Genomic DNA, 18,206 nt, shown 5'->3' with positions numbered 1-18,206 from the left:
AGACATACCAACAATCAGACAGACAGAAAGCCATCTGTTAGATGTAAAAGAGCAACTTTTAAGTATACCAAGTATTTTATTTGAATGTTTGAACGCTTTAATTCAGCATTCAGATTTAGCTCCAAACTTCTCACGATTAAAAACTATTTAAATGGACAGTCTCATCTTTCAGTTTGTCAAGTATACATTCAAACTATTACACAAATCAAAAGGGTAAAAATTTTTTAATCTAGAATTTTTACAGAGAGATCTAGAAAATACTGAAAATCTGATCTTTTTTTCAGTGTGTCTTCAAAACCGATTAACATCTGCTGAATTAGAACCGGTTCTCAGCCATACTGAAAAATAAAGTATAGCATCGTATTACAGATAATTTTCCACGAATATTAAAATAAAAATCATAGAGTTAAAACCAGTGTTGCTAGCCCTTACTGTTTTGTCTGTAGTTTTTAAAAAGTCTATGTATATAATGACAATAACAGCATGCTTAATACTATGAAAGGTTGAAAAATTAACAATATCAATAATAAATAATCTTTTTTTGAGATGAAGAAAAAATTAGGCAAAATTGTTAATTTTTAGATACCAAATTCTATCGTTGAGATTTAAATCATTATAATAAAGTAACAGGATGTGTGTTTGTCTGTACCTAAGGATCTCGCTAACCGCTGAACCGACCGGGTTCTCCTTAACCCTTACAGATCGGGGGGGGGGGGTCATATTGACCCCCCCCTCTATTTTTTCAATGTCATTTTTTTTGTAGGTAAGATAGAGAGTTGTGACTTTATGACTTTTTAAGTTTAGTAATTATACGTCAGCAAGAGTTGATTTTATTAGGATATCTGGTCTGTGTCGGTCGTGGTGTCCGGTCAAAGTCGGTTGGGTAGCACCAAAATTAAAAAAAAATTCTAAATAAATCTTAATTTCTACATTATGACTTTGTATATAAGATAGAAACCTAAAATTTTTTTGGTGAATGAGAAAAGTGGTGTTATGATCGTTTGACCGCACCCTGACCGACTTTATGACCGATTTTTGTCCGGCTTTTACTACAGACATATATCATGAATATCGTGGCTTCTATTACAGCTAGAGACCTATAAATTTTTTTGGTAAATCCTTGAGCAATAATTAACAGATAAAAATATTATTTGGCGCCGCCAACCGCCGTTTTACCGCCGTAACCGCCGAAAATGGCGGTTTCCGTTATTTGCCGTTTTTTGGCGATGATCAGAAAAAGTAATTTTTTTGTTATGAAAAATAAAAGTTCGTCCTAAAATTTGGTCATCCTAGCTGCAAAATTGGCCGCTCTACAGCTGTTTTAAAATTTAGCGGCTGGCCGCTAAAAAGCGGCTAAAGAGCGGCCTGATCGCTATGACTAGAAAAAGTAATTTTCTCTAAAAATACACATGAACCACCAGAAAAAAATTTTACGTCTTTATCTGTAACAGAAGCCGAGATAGAGGGGGGGGTCAATATGACCCCCCCCCCCCCCCGATCTATTAAGGTGGGAATAGGGGCCCGATCTGTAAGGGTTAACAAGGTAGCTTCTCATAGGTCCCGGGAAGGTTTATAACTATTTTGGGGGAGGGTACCCCCACCCTCCCAAGAGAAATCACAAAAATAAAGTAGAGACTTAAGGTGTCACTAGAGGCCTCTAGGGGCGTAGCCGCTAGTTACCAATAAGTTAAAGTATGATAGTGTCCTGTTAATGCGGTAATGGATAGACAAAAAGAAATTGCATACTTAAAACGGGGGAGGGAAGGAGGAGGAGGGGACGTTTGGGTATAAAGGGTGTTTGGATGGCCGTTTTTGCGACATTGCCAAACAAACAGACACATTAAATTGGATGTTTGCGGTGCAGCTACTCTTCACCATATTGTGTCTTGTCCGTTCCAATGTTTAATTAGGTTGCTATCATTGACATCAATTATTAGTCAATTCGCTCATCCAGTAGGTGTGGGAGGGGATAGGGTAAAGAGGTTGGATTGGGGGGAACATTATTTTAGCCAGCTACAAGTTTCACTTTACTAGAGTACTTGATAATCTAAGCTAAGTCAATTTCCGTACTAATTTAGAGGTCCTAGAAACTGTTTCTATCTAAAGCCAGCTGGATGTTTGTCCAGTATGATGTCAGTAACTATTGGACCAAATGGCATTGGATTAGGGATTGGGCAGGTTTAAGGCTATTTAGTAGCTATAAGGGAGGTAGGGGGCCAACCTCAAAAGAATTCTATATGTATCCTGTATTATCAAAATTTCTTAAATGCTTAAAAGCTGCACTACTTATGGATGTTGTCATCATTGTTTAGTTGAAAATTGCTTGGTTTACTATAAATAAAAAGATTGTGTTTTTAAAGAGAGCTACAATAAGGTTGATATATCGAGTTTTAAATCGTTTTAAAATGGCAGGGAAATGTAACCTATAGATTAAAATAGTTGAAGAGGACAGACAAAGATGTAAATTGTTCATCTCTCTCTCTCTCTCTATCTCTCTCTCTCTGTGTCTTTCTCTCTGTCTCCCCTCTCTGTCTCTCTCTCTCTCTATTTTCTCTCTCTCTCCCTCTTTATTTCTCTCTTTCTTATACTAATGGTTATATCGCCATAAATAAGTAAACTGTGAGAGGTCGTCAAATGACAAAATTCGCCGTATTATATTAAAGTAAAACACTAGAGGGAGAAAAGGTTAAATAACTGTATTTACCCATCGCATCCACCTTGTGCAACCTTTCTATTGCGCCATTGAAAATAAACCAATGGTATCGCCTATATTAACACAGCCAATTAGAAAGATAATAATAATATATGGAAAACTAACGAGCACTGGCGAATTTTGTGTGTCATAATACGCATTCCTGCGTAATTTGAAAATAAAGTAAGGACTTATGTCGAACATTATGCGTAGATGTGCATTAATTTCCGCACAAGTAAAACATGGTAATGGATGTAGAATTGTCACCAATTTAGGTTGCTAACATGAGCATCATTTATTGGTCAGTTAGTTTAATCAGTAAAGGGGAGTGGAGGGGGTGAAGGGGTTGGATAGATTGTTATTTTAGCCAGCTACAAGTTTCACTTTATCAGAGTATATGATAATCTGTTTATTACACTGGTCCCCAAAGTTTTATAAAATTTTTTCTCATACTCAACAACTTTGGAGACTTTTATTTTGATTGATTTTGTCTTTAATTTGAGTGTACAAACGTTTCAACCAATAATTATAATATAAAGAAGGTATAATTTTGTGTATAATCATAGGAAATTTACATCAATTTATCAGTCTTTGTCTTATTCCTTTAGATTACTGACTTCATTTGCTTCATCAAAACCCCCCCTTTTTTTATTTACTATTTTGTATTTTTTGTGAATATGAAAGGCTAAGAGGAACTAAACGCACACCTTACGTGCACGGGACAATCATGTTATTGCAAAGTAGTAGGGATGGTTTTAGGCTATATTTTTCTGCTCCCTCTATGCCACCTCGAATACAGTACCCTTAGAAGCTTGGTGCGCATCCACCAGTTTCCCAAACAAGACAATTGGTTGGTACCTTGGTCGTCAACTAGAAAATTTCTTTCTATACTTTTGTAGCGACTTTGCTGTGTTCATATTTCCGACGCCTTTGGCTTATATTCAATTAATTAAAAGTCGATACCGAGTCCCCATCACGTGGACGTACAGTTAATGAACAAACTATTTTTTCAAAAGTTAAAATAAATGCAATTTTTTTTCTTTTTTTTCTACCATTTTATTCTTATAATATGACTTTAACGCTTGTATGGAAAGGTATCGTTTTTGTTCTGATTATAAATACTTTAGTTAATTTTTCTTATTTTTACATTTTCATTCTCTCTCTCTCTCTCTTTCTCTCTACTTTTATATAACTGTACTTTAATAGTTATTTCTCGCATCGTATTATAAACGGCTTTCCGCTGATATAGAATGTACAATTATGAGATTAAAACTAGTTTTTTTAGCCCCGAGGTGCCGAAGGCACCGGCTAAAAAAACTGGTTTTAATCTTATGATTGTACATTTTTATATTCGTAGAAAGCTGGATATAATATGATGCTAGACATAGTTTTTTCGTATGGATGAGAACCGGTTCCTATCCACCGGATTCGAATGAATACGAGAAAAATATTTATCAATCGATAGACAAACATTTAAACAAGGATGGCAATATCCTTGAGCAGTTTTAATATTCATATGAAAACTCAATTGGCTTGATAAAAAGCCCCCCTTTTTTAATATTGATGACAAGCGCTTTACAAATAAAAAATATAGATGTATTTTTAACGTCTTTAGTATGAACCAGCTTCACTTAGTTTGTTTTGTTTTTCTATTTGTCAATACAAATGGACAGATTGACAGACAATCTTAAGTAAAGAATACATTTGTTATAAAAAATTACATGTTTCAAAGCTTATTTGCGCCAAAAATAGACAATTATTCAAAACTAAAGATGTTACAAGTGTCATATATTTATGTTGTGATGTCATATATTTAAGTTTGCAGACCATATGTTAATTGTTACTCTTAATTGCTCTTTAATTGCTCTCAGAAAGAATAAAGAGAAAATATATTTAAGTTAGTTGATATTGAGAGTCCTAACACAGAACATTATCTGGTTTGGGTTCGAGTCTTTATTAAGACCAATACAGCTATTTACAGACATCCTATTACTTTATATAGTTTGCCTAAGCAGATATTCTACCCCTTCAAAGTGCATAGTTAATTAATACATTGTATTAATTAAACAGACAGTCATCCTGTTGTTTGGTGTCCTGATATACAGACAGACATCCTGCTACTTCAGAACTATCCAGCTTTAAATAATCAGTAGTTTTGACTTATTAACATATTTAATCATTTCTAAATATAGTATCAATATATAATCTTATTTACTCAAAAACTGCATTTAATCCAATATAATAAATACTTAAAAATCTGATTGCATTTTGAATTGAACATTAAGTCTACTCTATCATTAGCTTATGCTGTTTGTCTATATCACATTTGGCGCAGTCTTATTGTGCTACGTGTTATTTAGACCTGCTGCTGAGTTAAGGGTTGGGGAAGTGGTGTTTAATTTGAAGTCACTCACTTTTTGAGATATTTTTTTATCTCGGATTTTTCACAGTTTTGTTTTAGTTTTTATATTTCTAACTTGATTTATATTTCAGGTTTCTGTGGAATTTCATTCTTTAACTCTTTTGATCTAAATTTCACGGCGGATCTAGTTCCAGTGCTCGGATATGGCTGATGGAGAAAAAGGAGAGCGGGGTAAAACTGAAGGCAAGCGTGGACGGCCGCCTAAACGTCCTCGGGAGAATGACAGTCAGGATGATGATGGAACTCCCGAACATTGGGAGGAGGAGGATGCTGCGGCTGAGGATGCTGGTGCAGGTGCCAATGCGAATGTGGAGTTGGCGTTGGGCGAGGTGGAGAATGACGTTGTGCCTGAAAGCATAAAAAAATATGTTAGGGCAATGTTGCAGGAGCATACGACTGTCAAAGATCAGGTGGATAAGTTAACGGCGGCGAATAAACGGCTGGAGAATAAGGTGAAAGAGTTTAAGAACTCTGATGAGCATAAGAAGTTAGGTTATGATGTTGATTTGGCTACTATTAAGAAAAAGGTGGCGCAATTGCCAGTGGATGGGGATATTAGCGGTTTTTTGTATGAAACAAGTATGGGGGCTAGTGTATCTGCAGTCAAGGCGACGGGGGATGATTCGTTTAATACATCTTTCATTAATCGTTTGAGTGTGGAGGCTAAATTGGATTCTACAAATTTTGAGGCTAAAAGAGGGAAAAGTGCTCCTGGCCATTTGAAGTTTTCGCAGATTGAGTTTTTAGGTCCTGTTGGGAATGGAAATTGGATGAATGTTCGTGAGAGTTGTTTGACCGAATATGAAAATCAATTGTTGGATATATTTCCTTTAATTGAGGAAAGGGCTGACGTGCTTAAGGCCTATAAAAAGGTGGCCGGCGGTAGTGTAAGCCAACAGACTGTAGAGGAGCAGTTTAAGGAGTTTTGTCTTGTAAGAGGAGTCAAGTGGGATAGTGATTTTGTGCGGGATGCTCCATTTTGGGATGGAAACATTGATTTTGAGGATTATTTCTTATCCTTATGGAGGGTTGCTAGGTTCGCAAAGTTGGAGGATCCTATGCTTTTCAAGGACATCCTGTACAATAGGATTTTTGAGTGCAAAGGGAAGAAGATGGGGAGGTTGATTACGCCGGAGGCTAATGCTTCCTTAAGTGCTTTAGGTTATTACCTGTTGATAAGAAGGTTGGTGATACCCTTTGCTGATACAGAGTCGGCTACCGAATTCTTTTACGCCCTGAAACAAAAGAGTGGTCAGAATGTGGATGTGTTTTTCAATGCTAAATTGCGTCTGTTTAGGCTTATGCATCCTGGTCAAATTTCTAGACAATCTTGGCGTGATTTCTATAATAATGTGGCTAAGAATTTGCTGTTTTCTGATTTAGCTAGAGATATGGCTAATTTCATTGAATCTATGCATTACCTGGAAGATTACAGTGCTTTCTTAACTTATTTGATTCGCAGAGGTCAGCATTATGTAAGCTGGGCTCGTTCTGGACACGTATCACCTGAAAATGTAACGTCCTGTTATTCTCAGGCTATGGAAGGGTTGAGGCTAGAGGATTCTAGGGAGGTGAAAGCTAGGCCTGTAATCAGTGAAGTGCATGTATCTGATATGGAGGGCAGGACTGAGATTGGCGATAATAATGCGTGGATTGAAGGGGATGATGATATTCCTTGGGATCAGGTTGAGAACGTGATTGGGGCTCTGAATTCGAAGGCTAAAACTATGATTTGTTGGTATTGTGGGAAAAAAGGTCATGTAGTGGCTAGTTGCTGGCAGAAGAGAGATGGCAAGCCGCCAGCTCCTGATTCTCGCATAGGAAAGACCAAAGCTAAGTTTTTCTCAGCCGGTAGCGAAAAGAAAGAGGGTCCTGGAGTGCCTAATAATAGGGTAATACCTGAGCAGTTTCTGAAGAAGACAGTCAATCAGGTGGGGCCTGTTGTGGATAGGTGGGGCAATCAGGTGGGGCCTGTTGTGGATTCTGAAAAGAGCAGAGATGAGAAACAGTATGAGGCTATGATTGCTGACATAGCCAGAAACAATTTCCAGCAATATCCTATGTAATGGATATGATTGATTTGATGTATAAATCTCATTCTAGGATGAAATTTATAGATCGTTTTTTTTTATTCATATTCATTATATAGGCTATAGTACTGTAAATAGTTAATTTTGCTGTCTTGTATTTACATTATTGCTTTCAACTTTATAAAGCATTACTGTCTTGTTTATTCGTCAGTCAAGGTGTGATCGTGTTAATGAAAACATTATATATATATATTTATATATATATATATATATCTACTATATATTATTTTTTGATAAGTACCTATGCAAGGTTGAATACTTCGAGAGGTACTTACCTGTATAAAAAAAAAAAAACTTGGAGTGTAGCTGTGTGATGCTGGTAGTTTGGGAGATGTACAGGATTTCATAAATTGAACAGTATGTTGGCGGCTGGTGACAGATGAGGGGCTGACTGCTGTGTAGTGGAATGATGTATATCTAAAATATATGGATATATTAATTATAATGACTAGTGTTTTCAAGAGATTGTGAAGTTTTTGAAGATAACGAAAATGCCTATTTGTGCGGATTTAGAATTTCTTGTGCCTGGGGCTGATATTCCGGTGAAGGAGTTAGGAATTATTGATACAGGAAATAATTTTAATTCTTTGATATCTAGAGAAATTCTTGATAAACATGGAGTTGAGTTTTGTCCTGCTAAATTATCAGCATATTCAGTAGATTTAAAGAAAGTTAATATTATTGGATATGTTGAGTTGAAATTTAGATTTGCTGGAACTCAAGCTGTGTTTACGGAGATATTTTATGTACCTGAGGTGACGAGTAGGTTGGTAAATCTTGGATCTGATTTCCTGAAAAAGAATAAAATTAATATTTGTTTGGATGAAGATAAGTTTGAATTTTGTGGGGAATCTGTTCCTATTAATTCCTGTTTACAAAAACAGGTGGTGGCAGAGATACAGAAAATTCCTATTTTGTCCGGACGAATGAATTCTGAAATTCCATCTAAACCTACCTTGCCAGGGATAAAGGAGGGGGGTGGGTTTGGAGAGTTATATTCAACGAAGTATAATGTGAAGTTGCTGGATAAAACTATTTTTTATCCTGGAGGATCTACCGCTGTGGTGCATGTGACTGGATTAAAGAATGATGGGCTTTGGTACGTGTCCCCTAATTCTTCTAAGATGACAAGTGGCAATGGGATTATGATTATTGAGGGGGTGTATCAGCCACGGAAAGATGGGTCCTGTGTGGTTAATGTGGTTAATGCGTCAATAAAACCTATTACCTTGCTGAGAAATGTGAAGATGGGGCATTGTTTCATCATGGATAATCAAGATGTTACCTGTAATAAAACAATTAATGAATTGGATAAGCCAGAAAAGTTGTCGGGGCAAAAAATGCATGAACGGGTACAGTTTATTATTCAAAAATTGAAGTTAGATGAAAACCAGATGATTAAGGAAAATCCAGAATTGAAACCCAGGATTATTAAAATTTGTTTGGAAAATTTTGATATCTTTTCAATGAATGATTCAGATATTGGAGATTGTAGATTAATGACATATAATATAGAATTGTTACCTGGAGCTAAACCTGTGAAGGCCAGAAATATTCCTTTGAATCCAGAGTACGATGCTAAATTGAAGGAACAGTTGACCAAATGGCTGGATGCTGGCATTATTGAGGAGGGTTTCTCGGATTGGTCCAGTCCTATCTTTGCTGTGAAAAAGAAGGCTGCACCTGGAGCAGAGGCTAAGTTGAGGTTTGTCATCGATTTCCGCAACCTCAACAACGTGACTAAGCGGGTGGCGTGGCCGCTGCCACTGATCTCGGATAATTTGACGAAGCTGGGTTCTGGCAAGGTGTTCAGTACTCTTGATTTGACAGCTGCCTACCATTCGATGACTATGGATGAAGACTCTAAACCGTTAACAGCTTTTAGTGCAGCAAACAGGATGTATTTGTTTAACAGGTTGCCATTTGGGTTGTGTAATGCACCCAGCCTGTTCTGTGCTCTGATGGATAAGGTGCTGTCTATCTTGCCAGGTATGTATGGATTCTGTATCAGCTACTTGGACGATCTGATCGTGTTTTCATCAAGTCCAGAGGAACATGTAGAGCATCTGCAGGCACTGTTTCAAGTTCTTCGGCAGGTCAACCTGAAATTAAATTTAGATAAGTGTGATTTATTGACTAGAGAATGCCATTATTTGGGACATATTATTAGTGCCGATGGATTGAAAATGAATCCTGCATATCTGGAACGGATTAAGGATTGGGGCAAGCCTAGAACAGGGAAGGAGTTGCAGAAATTTTTGGGATTTACTAATTATTACAGAGGATATTTTGCTGATTATGCCAAGAGGTCGTGCATGTTGGATAGTCACAGGAATGACACTATAATAAAGTGGACAGAAGAGTTGAACAGAGTATGGACTGAATTTATGGAAATGTTCAAGACTGAAATGTGTAAAGGCTATCCTCAATGGGATAATCCTAATCTTTTTATTGTGGATGTAGATTATAGTTCTCAGTATTTTGCAGGGATTATTTCGCAAGAACAGGATGGTGTGGAGAGAGTGTTTGGTGTCTGTAGTAAGAAGTGTAATGCTGCAGAACAAAATTATCCTTCCTATAAAGGAGAATTAGGTGCATTAGTATATGCATTAAAGAATTTTTTACACTTTTGTAGGTTTCGTGAGTTTTTGGTTCGGACAGACAGTATTTCACTAGTGCATTATAAACGTTGGGCTAAAGGATCAATAAACGGTGTCACCTATCGATGGATAACTTTCTTGCAAAGTTTTGACTTTACAGTTATCCATCGACAGGGGACTAAGCATGTGAACGTAGATTATTTGTCGAGAACTGAGTTAGATTGTAAGAATCATCGACTGAAGGATTGTCAGGAGTGTAGAGAGACAGATAATAAAATTTTGGATCCTTACCTGGATGATTCACCATTTCTGGATCAAATCTACTCTATTATGCAGGTACATTCTGCAGAGGATGAGGCGGATGTTGAGTTTGTCTGGCAAAGTAGTCTTCAGCAGGACGAGATCCTAAATGAAATAAGGTTATGGATATTGGAAAGGAGACAGTTGTCGTCTTATGAGAGGGCGGAGTTATCGGGCAGAAAAGAACTATTGTACAATCTTATTGGCCACATGTATGTGCTAGAGGGGGTTGTAATTTTCAGACAGCCTTTGGCCGAAGGGGGTTTCGTCGAGAGACCTGTAGTGCCTCTTTCTTTATACAATGATATATTTGATTCAGCTCATGGTGGATATGGTTCTGGACATAGAGGTGTGCAGGAGACAATACGTAAAATAAATGAGAGATTTTTTATGCCTGGCGTGAACAAGTTTGTGGAATCGAGAATACGAAGTTGTATTACATGTTTGAAAAAGGCTGGAAGTAATCCTAAACATGTTTCACCTATAACTCATTCTGTTCAAAGTAGTGAAGTTTTTGCTAATATGTCCGTAGATCTGGTTGGACCTTGGACTCCATGTTATCATCAGGGACAGACGGTTAAATTTGTCCTAATCATGGTTTGTCTATTTTCTAGATATGTTTTTACATGTCCGTTGGTTGATGCTAAAACTGAAACAACTGTAAAGGCTATATTGGAAAATTTTGTACCTATCTATGGTTTATTTAGAGCTTTGAGATCGGATAGAGGTACAAATTTTACAAGCAATGTGTTTAAAGGCGTGATGAAAGGATTGGGGGTGGATACTGTCCTAATTCCCCCCAGGAATCCAAATTCGAATCCTGTAGAGAGGCAAAATCAAAGTTTGTATGCTGCTTTGAAAGTAGATGAAAATCATGGAACAAAGGACTGGGCTAAAAAATTACCTTTGGCTACGTTGGTGATTAACTGTTCCAAGAGTACTAGAACTGGATATTCTCCATTTTTTCTGGTTTTTGGTCGGCAGCCACGTATTCCTCTCGATTTCCTATCACCAGTTCCGTCTGCTGAATCTTCATCCTCGCGGTCGTATTTGGAATTTCTGAAAAATATGGAGGATGTAATTAAGAGAATTTCTACAAAATCCAAGTTATATTTAGAGGTTCAAAATAAACACAGAGTACAGAGGGAAGCATTAAGAGTTACAGATGTTTGTTATGCTTTCTTTAATATTGTAAAAACTGACGTGTCCAAGAAATTACAGTCTTTCTATGGAGGGCCTTTTATTGTGGTTAAGAAATTTTCGGATGCATTGTATGAGTTGGCACCTTTTGGGAATAATCCCATCAAGAAAAATCAGGTTGTAGCTAGGGATAAAATTCGAAAAATTCATGCTCGAACGGAAGTTCTAGGGGAGGAGGTTAATTTTAACGTTTTTCCTTTACCTGAAATTTGTCCGTCCGATGAGATATTTTTGGAGGTTGACAATATGCCTGTAAAGAAAGAAACTGTAGAGGAGAGAGAGAGTGAAGATGTTGTGTATTTGTCATCTGAAAATGATGGTTTTGAGTTGGCAGAGGAAAGACAGAGTGACGAGATTCAGGAGAAGGAGAGTGAGGTTGAGGTTGATAATGACAGAGTTTCAGAGAATGAGAATAGAGAAATTATACCTGTAGGTGAAGGAGTAGAGGTGGGAGTGACAGATGAATCTGTGGTGCCTGCTCCTGTAGTTGAGGGTAATTTTGACGAGGTTGAGCTTCCATCGGAACAATCGTTTTTGACTACGGCGCCGCCACAATCTTCACCTGAAAAATTAGTTACAATTAAGAAAAGTGGATCACGGGTGGCGAAATATTTATGGGACACTGGGAGGAGATTAAGATCTCAGGTAGGGGGTCCTGTGGTACATGTTCAGATAGGAACTCGAGGACGGAGAAAGTAGGGAAAGGAGAGCTGATAATAATTATTTTTGAGAAAAAAAAAAATATTATTAAAATACATATAAATATTTTAAAAAATATATTATAATAAGAGTTCATGAATTGTTATTTGATTATTTTAATAACAAATATGTGCTGACAAAGCTAGTAGGTAGAAAGTTGCCCTGCAATGAAAGGCTAAATCAGTTGATATTTGCGGGTGAATTGGTGAACAGTTATCAGCTAATAATGTCTGGTCATAATAATAAATTTAAATCAGGTAAATATTTTTTAATTTGGGGATTGTGTTTGTTACCTTGTGGTGCTGATGTGATATCTGTGCAAGTAAAGGAGTGTGTTGGCGACGGTCCTGAGTTGAGGGCTTCAGAATGTACAGTATTTGGTCAGCATGAGTTTAATGGAACAGTCAGCGGTCATCTGTTAAAAAAAGTTGGAGTGAGATTTTTGCCCGCGGTACAATGTCACGTCGACAGAACGGTTCACACCTGGTATTGCGGCAAATATAGCCATCTACATTTAGGGGCACCAGCTGTTGTTAGTAGTGATGAGTTAATTTCTAGTGAAGATTGTAAAAGGATGGAGGAACAGAGGGTGTTAGACATAGATGGACGACGGTTGCCTGTAGCGTTTTATGACCGGTCACTGACTTATTTCATAAATGGTAGCATCCTGTATGATGATATGATGACGTATGGGATTGACCCTCAGTGCAGAGGAGATGGTATTTATTTAAATAATACCTTTGTGCCTAATACTTTTCAAGAAGTTCAGATTACAAGTTATTTGAAAAATATACAAATTTCAATGTTACCTGATAACAGTTGTTTTCTTGAGGACCAGTTCATTGGGGCACACTGTCTGGAGTCTGATCTGCGGCTTGGGCTTGATCGAGTGATAGTTCACAATAGATCACAGGAAGATAGACGTTATTTTAGTTATTTTCGGACTGTTGAAATTGTGAATTTAACTTTGTTTACATTTTCTAATATGGCGGATGATGCTAATAATCAGGGTGGCCAAAGTTGGTTGGCGATTTCTCCACAGTTTTCGTTGGGATTAAAACTGGGGAAAAAAGTGGAGTTTTCTGACTTTCTGACTGATTTGCATTATTTTCATACCAACGTTCCTGATGTAGTTTTGTGGATTACAACTGCTAAAAAGAATTTCTTTCCTTGGATGCAAAAAAAAGAGGAGGATGGTGCTTTATTATTACAGTTAACTTCTTCCTATCATCAAGTGGAAAGGATTTTACAGGCAGAACAGGGGTGTTGGGAGAATAATTTGTTTCATTCCAACATCAAGCAAGTCGGAAATTTGTTGGTACAACATCTGGGGGAGATGGAGCTTGTGTCTGTATGTAAAAAAAGATGGTTGAATGTGACTATAGGAGCAGATTTGCCGTGTTATCTTGGTCATTTTTCTCTGTTTATGGATGATAGAATTGTTGCTGTAGAACCATTCACAAGATTAGTTAAAAATGTTTCCTTGTTAATGGTTGTCGAGTGTAGGAAAAATCCAGTATTCGTGAGAGTTAAACCTGGATTATATCTAGGCAATAAGGGGGCAGGAATGCAGCTGGTTCAGACTAAACGGCTGGAGGATAGTTGGTTGAAGGTACCATTGAATTTTGAGCATCTGCTGGATAAGGGAGAGAAAGGACAGGTGTTGGAGTCTGTGGAAGAGGCTAAACTTTCGGAATTGGCTGCTAATTCAAATGCGTTTGTTGTAGAGGTGACAGAAGATTGGTTTGTACATTTGTATAATTCCTCAATTGATTGGTTGACTAATAGTTGGCAGCATTTTGTTATGGCGGTGATGGGTGCTGCTGGGGTGGTTATTGGATTGCTGTGTGTTGGTTGTCTAGGCAGACTGTGTAATTGCGTCAAATTTTCGCGCTATCGGGAAAACAGTAATTAAAATTTGGCATCCCTGATAAATATAATTTATGTAAAGTATTTCGTTTTGAATGTCGTCTTATATATGAAAAATGTTAAAATATTAAAATATTAAAATGTTAATATTTAATTATTGATTATTATCAGGAAATGGAGATGGAAACGAAAGGCGGTATCAGCGGCCGTCTGCCCCACCTCGGCGGGAGGAGCGTGAACCGTCTGTTGAGATGTTGGAAGCTGGCAGATCTAATCGGCGGCATGTTGTGTATAGAAGAGATGACAGGAGGCAGTATGCTGTAGAATCCCCCAGGTATGAGCCTGGATATGATGATGAGGACGATGTTGGCAACGTGAGTCTTGAAGTTGAGCTTGATTCCAGGGATCGTCTGCCCAGTGATCAGAGTGGTTCGGAGATAGACAGTTGGACTGAGCCTACTACGGACAAGCCTGAAAAGGTGGCAGATACTGGTTCTGGTGATGGACGGCGCAGATTTGGTAAGTTTGTGCCAAATCAGACTGCTGGGTCGGTCAGGTCTAAGGGAGCCAGCAAGGCTTATGATGATGCTGGGGAAGGTACTTCCAGAAGGGGAGCCAGCAATGCTTATAATGATGCTGGGGAAGGTACTTCCAGAAGGGGCGTGGTCAAGCGGCCTGCTGGGGCAGATTCTCTTGGGCCTAAACAAAAGAGGGAGTTACCAGATTTACGTGCTGAGGTTGAGAGAAATAAGGCTGAGCGCAAGAATGACAAACGTGGCTTGGCGCCGCTCAGTGATGAAGATATAGGTAAAATCAGTAATTCTGTTGCTGTGACTCTAAAGCCTATGATTGAGGAAAAAATTCGTGAAGCTGTAAGAGAATCAGTCAAAAGTTTGAACACTGCACAGAAACTTTGGCAGACGGACAGTCATAATCGGATTAAAGATATGTTGGCCTCGCATAAGAGGGATCTAATGGACTGTATAAGGAAGGTAGATACAGAGATGCAGCAAATGGTGGCTACTACTGCACAGCAAAAGACTTCTTATATGGTACAAAGTGTACAGACAGCAATGACTGATAATTGGGAAAGTAGTTCAGCCAAGTTGGGACAGCAGGTGAGCCAACAAGTGGAAAGTGTTTTGGCAGGACAGGGAACTAAGGTTCAAGAGGCTATTACTGAGATGGCGAAAAAAGAGGCTGAAGTGCAAAGGCACCTGTCCAATATTTTTAGTGAGCTTAGCGAGATCCGGCGCAGAATAAACAATGACTTACCGGCGGCGTCATATTGGCAGTTGCAGCAGGCTGGAACTTCTGACGGTGCTGGGGCTGGCAACGGAGTGATGATGGTCTCGGGAGGTGTTCAGGTCACTGGTGGCGTTGAGATGGAAGTGGCAATGTCGGCAGATGGGCCAGCGGTTGCTGCAGAGGTGGCTGTTGCGAATGATACCGCCTCAGCGGTAAATGATGCTGTGATGGTGGCGGTAGGAGGGCCTGTAACTGCTGCAGCGAGTAATGCTGTCATAGCGGCAACAGTGGGCGTTTCGGCTGAGGTTGGTGGAGGGGCGCTGAACACTCCTCCTCCAGTGGGTGAAGGAGAGGAAGGACTGGAGGCCGGGGTTAATTTCGATGTAGGTTCACCCAGTGAAGACATTGATCCTAGTTTATTGGATCAACCTGATGGATGGTGAAACCATGCTTGGCTGGATGGTTTCAGAAGGGGGTAAATGTCATATATTTATGTTGTGATGTCATATATTTAAGTTTGCAGACCATATGTTAATTGTTACTCTTAATTGCTCTTTAATTGCTCTCAGAAAGAATAAAGAGAAAATATATTTAAGTTAGTTGATATTGAGAGTCCTAACACAGAACATTATCTGGTTTGGGTTCGAGTCTTTATTAAGACCAATACAGCTATTTACAGACATCCTATTACTTTATATAGTTTGCCTAAGCAGATATTCTACCCCTTCAAAGTGCATAGTTAATTAATACATTGTATTAATTAAACAGACAGTCATCCTGTTGTTTGGTGTCCTGATATACAGACAGACATCCTGCTACTTCAGAACTATCCAGCTTTAAATAATCAGTAGTTTTGACTTATTAACATATTTAATCATTTCTAAATATAGTATCAATATATAATCTTATTTACTCAAAAACTGCATTTAATCCAATATAATAAATACTTAAAAATCTGATTGCATTTTGAATTGAACATTAAGTCTACTCTATCATTAGCTTATGCTGTTTGTCTATATCACACAAGTGTTCCAACTGCTTTTAAGTCAAACGCGTGACATACACAGAAAGTCTGTAGTTGCAACTTATCAAATCACACAGTAAGGGTCTTAAGACAAAGGTCGTGCAATCAAAGATGTGGTTATCTGTTGGGCGCTTGTTCCGAAAAGGAGTTACAGTGCGCGCAGGACGTGTTCTATACAGCACCGTTGCGTTGACTATGTAATGTATGACTAGGGCATGACTTTATAATGCTAGTTTCAATTTGTATAGCCCTGTATTTTTTTTAATAGTGTAGGTCCGTCCGTCCAAGTGAGTAAACTTTTTCAAAGGCTATGAAAAATAGAGATCTGATTTTTCAAATGAAGATTTCCATAACTATATAGGGGATGTTTGACCACTCATTGGCTACTTTTTTCCATCCAAGCGTGTTATGACCGTTAGAGGTTTTGATTTTTCAATAGAACAACCCTGTCCCAAATATGCGCGGGGTTTACCTAAGTCGATAAGAATCGACACATTTGAAAATAGTTGATTGGATTATATCTAGGGGGATACAGGGATGGGTTTATTGGTAACATTCTTATACACATGGATATAGAATTACTTGGATATTACATCAGATTTTCATGTTCTATAATAAAATGAAAAACGCAGCGGGCTAAAATAACGATAAACCTCTTTATTTTATCCCATCCCCTCGCCTTCAACTGGATGAATGATTTGACCAATAAATGAGTTATATGTTATTAGCAAGCTAAATCGACGAAAATTTTTGCCCTCTCATAATATCCACGAATATTCTACATCCATTATTAAACAATTACAATTTTAATGCTTTATATCGCAGGAATCTTAAGGGATAAGACAATGAACTTGATATACATAAATTGATATACATCATCAAGGATAACAAACAAAATTAACCCTTCTATAGATTAAAATTATTGGTTAAAAAGTGTGGACATTAAAAGTCTGAACTAACCAATCAAAATTCAATAAAAGTAACTAATTAATGAATACACAGTAACAGACAAATTGGTGGTATTATATACAGTTTTCCGCGAATAGGAAAATAAAAGATTATTAATTCCTGTTTTGTTAGTCCAGGGCCAACATAAAAGAGAAAATTCTATGATTTTTTTCTTTTTTCGTGAATTATGCATGTAATTTTAGAACCGGTTTTTATCCAGCTGAAATATATTGGATTCGGAGCCATGCAGAAAAAACAACAAATTCTAGCGCGGCTACGCTACAGACAGACAGACAGACAGACATAGTTAAAATGAACGTCAAAGATTAAAATTTTTATCTTCAAGACTTTTAATCAGTTCAGATCGATAGGCAAAAAAAGGTCACGGCCAGGCGGGTGACAATTCTTCAAATAAACCCAATAGATAAAGAAGTAATAATTTTTTTTGTCTGAATCTTAAGATCTGAAAAACTACAAAACCGATTGGGTTCTCTATTTAAGGCAAGCTTCACATATGTTCTGTGATGGTTTTAGGCTATTTTATTTTAAGATTAAACTCTTTAGATGGTATAAGCTATTTTTCTCGAATATAGAGCCCATAGATGGTTTTCAATAAATATATAATGTCAACAATGTATGTAGTCATAATATCAGCGTGTCGATAATATGTCAGTCACGGCCACTTTTATATAACATCTAAGGGCTTTGTATCCTAATATTTAAAAAATAGCCTAAAACCACCCCAGAGCCATTATGAAGCTTCCTTAAAATTGAGTACCAAATCCGATTAGTAATTATTGCAATTATACGCGTAAGACAAAACCTTATTACTTTATACTGACCAAGTCAAAGGAATGAATTTCAATGGTCTATATATCGACTATTATATTTAATTAAAGAGGTCATAGCTGATTTTTTAATGAACAAAAGTTAAAAAGCTGATATTTAAGTCGACATTATGGCCAACTATAAATTTAGAAAACATGTCCCTTCATATATGTCCGATTTTAATGTTCAAAATCTTTTTTTTTAGATGTGTATTCACTTGCGCACATGTATTATGGATATACTATTACTTAGATCTTAAACCAGATTATCATGTACTCTAGTACAT

At 37.5% G+C, this 18,206-nt stretch overlaps 3 protein-coding genes across 3 annotated transcripts in view; all 3 read right to left on the bottom strand.

Moving 5' to 3' along the window:
* LOC145334047 (uncharacterized) overlaps window positions 1–18,206 on the bottom strand; it is a 344,996-nt gene that overhangs the window by 198,836 nt on the left and 127,954 nt on the right. The gene's annotated exons all lie outside the window — the stretch shown is intronic.
* Window positions 1–18,206, bottom strand: part of LOC145334048 (uncharacterized) — an 88,717-nt gene that overhangs the window by 31,897 nt on the left and 38,614 nt on the right. The gene's annotated exons all lie outside the window — the stretch shown is intronic.
* LOC145334559 (uncharacterized) lies at window positions 6,525–12,417 on the bottom strand. The gene is made up of 9 exons (XM_080180033.1): window positions 12,297–12,417; window positions 11,732–11,866; window positions 11,009–11,163; window positions 10,096–10,209; window positions 8,729–9,306; window positions 8,433–8,489; window positions 7,955–7,995; window positions 7,480–7,621; window positions 6,525–7,097 (listed from the first exon to the last, which is right to left on the bottom strand). Exons 5-9 carry the CDS (start codon window positions 8,916–8,918, stop codon window positions 7,075–7,077), a joined length of 453 nt encoding a protein of 150 aa, XP_080036159.1. The 5' UTR covers window positions 8,919–9,306; window positions 10,096–10,209; window positions 11,009–11,163; window positions 11,732–11,866; window positions 12,297–12,417; the 3' UTR covers window positions 6,525–7,074.

The sequence above is a fragment of the Acartia tonsa genome, chromosome 12 (genome assembly GCF_053477335.1).
Source record: "Acartia tonsa isolate MP-2025a chromosome 12, ASM5347733v1, whole genome shotgun sequence".
NCBI lineage: Eukaryota > Metazoa > Arthropoda > Copepoda > Calanoida > Acartiidae > Acartia > Acartia tonsa.
The sequence above is the reverse complement of the archived record's forward strand: the minus strand, read 5'-3'. Positions and strand labels throughout refer to the sequence as shown.

What these genes read in the sequence shown, in the direction of transcription:
- LOC145334559 (XM_080180033.1), bottom strand. Translation starts at nt 8,918, where the DNA reads ATGACAAACCTCAACTTAGCCTCTGCTCCAGGTGCAGCCTTCTTTTTC. An exon ending in TCTTCACATTTCTCAGCAAG is followed by an intron (nt 7,996 to 8,432) that starts GTAATAGGTTTT and finishes ATTCTTTTTCAG; the next exon opens with GAAATCAGATCCAAGATTTA. An exon ending in CAACCTACTCGTCACCTCAG is followed by an intron (nt 7,622 to 7,954) that starts GTACATAAAATA and finishes CATATATTTTAG; the next exon opens with ATATACATCATTCCACTACA.